Genomic DNA, 8,130 nt, shown 5'->3' with positions numbered 1-8,130 from the left:
ATATCATACATTTATTTTTAGTTTACTTTTTTTTTGAGAAATTTTTAAGGATAATCCTCTCCCAAGTTTCAAAATATGGTAATATAATTCCTTGGTTTTATAGTATATGAGACTCATATTAATGGGAATTTTATATTTATATCAATTCCTCCATTCAGTTCATTGAATTTCTGATTTTCTGACTTAGATTTTTTTTTAAATTTTCAATAATACATTTATTTAACCCAATTTATCCAAAATATCATCATTTCAACTTATAATCATTATAATAAAGTAGTTATGATATAGTTTAGATGTTTTGATTTCTAACTCCTTGTTTCCTGTAATCCCTAAGACACTGAGTAGTTAGATGTATAAGATGGACAAAGCTGTTGGGCATGATTCTTTAACAAATTCTCCCTCATTCACCAAGCTCCTTAGACATAGGTTTTCTCAACCTTAGCTTCACTGATGCTCTGGAGCACAGGACTCTCTCACCTGATCCTTTAACTCATCTTCACTGTTTCCTGGTTTGTTTCTTCTACCAGATGCCAAAGGACAATGCTAAATCTTGTGCTACCTTTGCCCAGGACTATGCAAAACTCTACTCTTGTTATGTCATTTGTTTCTTTTCTTTATTTCTTAATTACACCTAATCACAGTAATTCAAGGTTCACATAACCTTGTATTGAGGTTCTTGTATTTATCAGAAAGGTACAGAGAAGTAAACTGAGTCTTTAGAGCTTTTTTTGTTTCTGAAGGAAATTTGATTGGTGCAGGAAACACAACATTCCTTAAATTCTGATGTAAGAGAGAGAAGGAAAAGTTATTCTATAACCTTTACAACTTGTTATATCTCGGTCCCAATCTTCAGGATCAGGACCCTTGCTGAGTCCCACTCGACAACAAGTTCACCAACAGTGGGATCCTAGGGTTCACTGAGACCATAAACATCAAATTATGCTTCCTCAGGTGCTAAATATGTGTGAGGAAGGGATAAGGATAAATCACTCAAATAACTATTGGACACTCAGTGAGAGGTGTGTGACTGCCGGCAGACTTGAAAAGTGAGTTTGCTGAAGGTATTCTGAAGAGTGGACTTCCAATAGTGCTGTGAATCAATGTTGGCTGCTGGAAAACAAGCCTCATGGACCAGCAGGCAGAACATGGTAGAGCAATGGGCATGGAGTGACTTCCTTTGAAAAGCTTCAGCACAACACAGGAGAAGAGCAAGACAAAGCCATGACTGGTTTTGAAACCAAGGGTCACGATAAACAGACTGCCAGTAGGTTTGATTTAGGAATCTCTGGCATGATTACTAGCCCAAAAGTTGGTAGGTTGAACTTACCCAGAGGCACCTTGGAATATAGGCTTGGTGATATGCTTATGACGAGTCACAGCCTTGAGAACCCTGTAGAGCAGTTCTATTCTGTACACATGTGGACACTACGAATTGGGATCAACTAGATTAGCAACTAACAACAAGTTTGATATCATTACTGTACAGAGATGTCCAAATCATTTATATACATATTTTCTCTCTTTTAGGTTCTTCAGCTGGGATCAGATATTCTTCCTCAGTATAAGCAAGAAGCGCCAAAGACACCACCACACATTATTTTACACTATTGTGCTTTTAAAACGACTTGGGATTGGGTGATTTTAATTCTTACCTTCTACACCGCCATTATGGTTCCTTATAATGTTTCCTTCAAAACGAAACAGAACAACATAGCCTGGCTGGTGCTGGACAGTGTGGTGGATGTTATTTTTCTGGTTGACATCGTTTTAAATTTTCACACGACCTTTGTGGGGCCCGGTGGTGAGGTCATTTCTGACCCCAAGCTCATAAGGATGAACTATCTGAAAACTTGGTTTGTGATCGATCTGCTGTCTTGTTTACCTTATGACATCATCAATGCCTTTGAAAATGTGGATGAGGTAAGCAAATTTCTTTTTTTACTACTATGGATCATATGGTTTGAGAATATTAGGATAAAAGGAGTTGACAGATAAGCCAAACTCCTTTTAGCCAACACTTAACAACCTTCATTCTACTAAACACTTGCCATACATTATTCTCATATTTGATTAATTTTTGTCCACTATTTTTTCTTCATTCTGATAAAAAAAATGCTAATAATTTGAAAAATAACCAGAGGAGAAGTGATGGTTGTGGTTAGAATAAGTGGAGGAAAAAAAAGCAGAAGCATTCAAATACAGTTTATAAAGTAGATAATTGATTAAAAGATGATGAAATGAGGTGCATTTGAAAAACTATAGCATTTTAAGGGAGCTCTGGTAGCATAGTGGCTAAGACACTTGCCTGCTAACCAGGCGGCTGGCGGTTCAAACCCACCAGCCACTCCTCGGAAGGAAGGTTGGGCAATCCTACTTCCGTAGTGATACTGCCTCGGAAACCCAAGGAGGGGTCGCTATGAGTCGGGTTTGACTCGACGGCACATAACAACAACAACAACAACATAGAATTTTAAAACAGTATCCATGGATCCTTTTTTATAGATAACTTTTTACTGTAATTTGGGTGAAATTTTAGAGAGCAGGTTCATTTTACATTCAACAGTTCATACACATTTTGTTTTTTGACATTGATTACAGTCCCCCAGTGTAACAGTTCTCTTCCCACTTCCTCCCTGTGATTACTCTTCCCTGTGTCCTTCTTGCCTATACATTCCTGCCTCCCTGAGTATATGACTAACTTAATTTCCCTATGTAAATGCTGCCCTTCTAATCTTCCATGCTTGATTATTCTAAGGAGTACATCTTCCTGGTGTAGATGTTCAGCTTTGTAAGCCTGTCTATTGCTTGGCTGAGAGTTAAGTCATGGGAGTGAGTCCAATTCCAGGCCTGAAGAGTGGGTAGGGATCATTGTCTTGGGGGTTTCACTAGTCTCTATCCAACCAGTAATCCTGGTGTTTTTTATGTTCTTTAATTTTGTTCCACATTTTTCTTCCATTCTATCCAGGATCTCCAATTTCAATCCTTTTCTGAGTGGTTGGCTTTGGTAGCTAGGCACCATCTAGTTCTTCTGGTCTCAGGATCATATTGGCTAAGGTTCTCTTGACTCCTCTCCTTCAGATAGATATGGTTGTAGTGCTCAAGTTCACATAAAGATAAGGAAGCTTTTGTGGAAGAACAATTCTTGAGTATTTAATGTTTTGCTCTCCTTATAGATTTGCTTTACATTTTGTCTATATATGAGTACATTTTTGGGTAGAGCTGTGTTGGATGACTTCTGATGTCTAGGCTAATTAAAAATTCTCACTTAAATACATCTGTGCAACTAGAAATGCATAAAAAATGTACATCTCATAAAGACTACTTCATCTGAGCTCCTTAGCCTCTAACTTAATAGTGAATGGTTTTGAAGATAATAAGATACAACCCACAATTTCAACTAATAATATATAAATGAGTCAACATAGAAAGAATCTATTATTAAAATGTGTTCATAATGAGAATATGACTAACTTAATTTCCCTAAAAACTCTACTGTGCTCTTGTAGACTGGTCAGATGGAAAATTGTCCGTTATATTGTTGTTACTCTCTATGTGTTGGGAGGTAGGTTGGAAGTTTTCTTCCGTGTTTTTTCCCCCCATAAAATTTGTATGTTCAATCAATTTCTGTGATTTTTTTTCATGCCTTAGTTCCCAAAAATTTAAGTGTAGACATTGTATTTTGATACTGAATATGTAATATTTACTTAAAAATTATGAACAAAAAGGAATTACAATAATTTCTTTTCTAATTTTGAATTTCACCTATATTAAGCTTTTAAATGTACACTTACTTCTTTCCCACTGACCCTCTGGATTGAAAGGAATTAATATTGAAAATGCTAATCAATAAACTACTTTATTTAGGAGGACAGTGGTAGATCAGTGGTAGAATCTTTACCTTTCATATGGGAGTCCTAGGTTTGATTCCCAGCCAGTGGATGTCAAGTGCAGCCACCACCCTTTGTCCATAGAGTCTTGAGTGTTGTTATGATGCTCAACAGACTACAGCAGAATACCACACTAGGATGGACTAGGAAGAAAGGCCTACTGGTCTACTTCAAAAAAATCAGCCTAGGAAGACCCCATGAATCACAACAGTCTGATAATGAGGATGGTGCAATAGCAGACAGCATTTTGTTCTATTGTGCTTAAGGTCACCATGAGTCAGGGGCTGACTTGATAGTTAATAAAAACATATATTACTTACTAAATGGATTAATATACTCAGATTTAAGTTATTTAAACTATAGGCATAAACATTTAATAAAAATAAGCAAAAGATTTACTTAATTCCTAGAAAATAAAATATATTAAATATATTACATGATAATAAACACACTTAAAATAATGCATAAATATATTAAAAGAGAATTCAGTTATAGTAAGGTAAATGTTGTTGTTGTTGATATGTGCCATTTAGTTGGACCCTACTCATAGCAACCCGTCCTTGGATTTCTAAGGCGGTATCACTATGGAAGTAGATGATCCAACCTTCCTTCTGAGGAGTGGTTGATGGGTTTGAACCACCAGCCTTCTGGTTAATAGTCAAGTGCCTTAGGCACTATGCTACCAGAGCTCCTATTAAGATAAACACTAAATGAAATTGCAATGAAATGTCATTTTTCAGTTATCAAACTTTGATAATACACCAAGTTGGTGATTATGGTGGTCAAAGAGGTGTCCTGGTGAGATCTCCTTTCAAGAGAACCTGCTGTGTGGAACACAGTCAGTGGCAGGCTGAAGATCTCTTCCAAACTCAGGCCTCATTGACATCACACTGACAGTTTGAAATTAATCACAGTAGGAGCATTTATACCACAGAAAGCTGAAAATTGTATAAATGAAGGCTTTTTTTTTCTTTCCCAACTTCACTTGAGAGCCAGTCATTAAGCATTGACCAACACAGTTGATCACAGTTGCCTGACAACTACTGTACCTTCTGATCTGTTGAAGTGCATGCTATGAGGCCATATTTTCTCAAGGCTTCTCCAAGCCCATGGCTGAGAGTGTTGGGGATGCTATAATTAGTATACTCTTGTCCAATAAAAGATTCCTCTAGCAAGTAGCTTTTCCTGTGAATTCCTTATTCTCATTTACCTGGTCTGGACCTTCTCAGAACTGTGCTATGGGCTGTGGCCTTCTCTATCCAATCCTTCCTTCCCTCTTGAATTTGGAGTCAGACCAGCAATGTGGTATGAAAGCTCTCCCTATTTCTCTTCTCTCCTTCATCTTTACTAGGCATTTATCTTAGTGAAACTCTTGCACATCTAATTCTGACTCACCACCTGCACCTTAAAGGACTTGAATTGACAAAGTGAGGGTGTGGAGAGGTACTCTCATACATTATTAGGAAAGAATGAATTGGTGTAAGCTCTACAAAGAACAATTCGACAGCATCTTATAAACTCATGGTGATACTATATGTGCAGAGTAGAATTGGTCCATGGGATTACCAAGGCCATGTCTTTTTAGAATCAGATCACCAGGACATTTTTCAGAAGTGCCTCTGGGTGGGTTCAATCCACCAACTTCTTGGTTAGTAGTCGAATGTATCACCCAGGGCTGCTATGATGTGAGTCCACATGATTGATAACTTTTATTTTATTTTTTTAATGATTATTTTTATTTTAAGAGCTTGTTTTACATTCAATGTCACACATACATTTAGTTTCATTCCCCATTTGCCATGTCCAACCCTAACCCAGTCTCCTCCCCTCCCTACCCTGCAACCCTCCTTACAAATTGTTTAGAAGATTATTTTGTTATTTTCTTCTATGTCACCAAATAAGACAATTCAATACATATGCCAAGAAATTTTGAAGACAACTACCTGGCTAACCAACTGGAAGAGATCGATATTTGTGCACATTCCAAAGAAAGATGTTCCATCAGAATGTGGGAATTATTGAATAATAGCGTTAATGTCATACCCAAGTAAAATTTTGCTGAAGATATTTCAAAAAATGGTTGCAGCAGTACATCAACAGGGAACAGCTGGTAATTCAAGCTGGATTCACAGGGATCCAGGGATCCCTGTGGAACAAGAGATATCATTGCTAATGTCAGATGGATCTTGGCTATAAGCAATGAATAACAGAAATATATCTACCTGTGTTTTATTGACTACACTAAGACATTCAACTGTGTGGACGTAAAAAATTATGAGTAACATTGTGAAGAATGAGAATTCCAGTACACTTAATTGTTCTCATGGGGAACCTGTAAATAGACCAATAGGCAGTTGTTTGAACAGTACTGCAGAGGATACTGCATGGTTTTAAATCAGGAAGGGTTCATGTCAGGATTGTATCCTTTCACCCACCAATGTGTATGCTGAGCAAATAATCCAAGAAGCTGGACTAAATGAAGAACATTGCATCAGGATTGGAGGAAACCTCATTCACAACCTGTAATATGCAGATGATACAACCTTTCTTCTTGAAAGTGAAGATGACCTGAAGCATTTACTGATTAAAGACTATAGTCTGCAGTATGGATTATACCTCAACATACAGAAAATGAAAATCCTTACAACTGCACAAATCAGCAACATCATGACAAATGGACAAAAGATTGAACTTGTCAAAGATTTCATTTTACTGGGATCCACAATCAACACCAATGGAAGCAGTGGTCAAGAAATCAGACTTATTGCATGGGGGAAATCTTCTGCAAAAGACTTCTTTAAAGAGTTAAAGAGCAATAATGTCAGTTCTAAGACTAAGGTGCACTTAACTCAAGCCATGACGTTTTCAATTGCCTCATATGCATATGAAAGCTTGACAAGGAATAAGGAAGACAGAAGAAGGGTTGATGCCTTTGAGTTGTGGTGTTGGTGAAGAATACTGAAAATTCCATGGACTGTCAGAAGAATGAACAAATCCATCTTGGAAGTAGTGCAGTTGGAATGTTCCTTAGAAGCAAGAATGGCCAGACTTGGTCTCATCTACTTTGGTCATATTGTCAGATGGGACCATTCCCTGGAGAAGGATATCATGGTTGGTAAAGTTGAGGGTCAGTGAAGAAGGGAAAGACCCTAAATGATATGGATTAACATAGGAGCTGCAATGATGGGCTCAAGCATAGCAAGGATTATAAGGATGGGGGCAGAACTAGGCAGTGTTTTGTTCTGTTGTATGTAGGGTCATTATGATACATGATGTTTCAGTGGCACCTAAAACAACCACATAGATACTTTTTGTTTTTTCAGTTTTAGGCTTTGTCTTCCCACCGTGGAAGATAGGTGTCCATCACCTTTCCTTCCTAGTCTCACCATTTGTACATACCATCCCAATTCTGTCATTCAGCAATATGGTCCTTTTTGTTTGATGACTATTAAGTGATTATATTATTGTGACTATAAATATTTTATTAGCATCCCTGAAGCATGCTAATATTATTTTTCCTTTCCTGCACTTTACATGTTCCCAACAGTTGATACCATCACCTGTTTGTCATTTTGTCCTACTGTGATGGCTTTCATGTTTCTGTGAGGGTGGAAGTTATGCCATCAGTATTTCAAATATCAGCAGGATAACCCACGGTGGACAGGTTTCAATGGAGCTTCCAGACTAAGACAGACTCATAAGAAGGAAGGGGCCACCCATTTCTCAAAGAATTGGCCAGTGAAAACCTGATGAATAGCAATGAAACACTGTCTGATGTATTACCGGAAAACTTTAGCCCTGAAACATTGATATAGTGTCAGAAGTTGAGCTCCTGAGGTCAGAAAGCACTCAAAATACAACTGGGGAAGAGCTGCCTCCTCAAAGTAGAGTGGACCTTAATGACATGAATGGAGTAAAGCTTTCTGAGTCTCCATTTGCTGATGTGGTGTGACTCAAAATGGGAAGAAACAGCTGCAAACATCCATTAATAAACAGAACATGGAATGTGCAAAATATGAATCTTGGAAAATTGGAAGTTGACAAAAATGAAATGCAATGCATAAAGATCAATATCCTAGGCATTAGTAAGCTGAAATGGACAGGACTTGGCTATTTTGAATCAGACAATCATATGATCTGCTCTGTCAGTAATGCCAAATTGAAGAGGGGTGGTGGTGTGGCATTCATTGTCACAAAGAACGTTTCAAGATCTATCATAAAGTGCAATGCTGTCAGTGATAGG

General features: G+C 37.6%; 1 protein-coding gene across 1 annotated transcript in view; it reads left to right on the top strand.

Moving 5' to 3' along the window:
• The window catches only part of KCNH5 (potassium voltage-gated channel subfamily H member 5), a 467,739-nt gene that overhangs the window by 118,867 nt on the left and 340,742 nt on the right, over positions 1-8,130 (top strand). Inside the window, exon 6 of the mRNA XM_007949104.1 lies at positions 1,528-1,920. Coding sequence (XP_007947295.1) covers positions 1,528-1,920 — 393 coding nt within the window. The remainder of the gene's footprint in view (positions 1-1,527; positions 1,921-8,130) is intronic.

Source organism: Orycteropus afer, unplaced genomic scaffold, assembly GCF_000298275.1.
Source record: "Orycteropus afer afer isolate SDZICR_OR568_19922 unplaced genomic scaffold, OryAfe1.0 scaffold00237, whole genome shotgun sequence".
Lineage (NCBI taxonomy): Eukaryota > Metazoa > Chordata > Mammalia > Tubulidentata > Orycteropodidae > Orycteropus > Orycteropus afer.
Note: the sequence above shows the minus strand (reverse complement) of the source record. Positions and strands in the feature narration are given on the sequence as shown.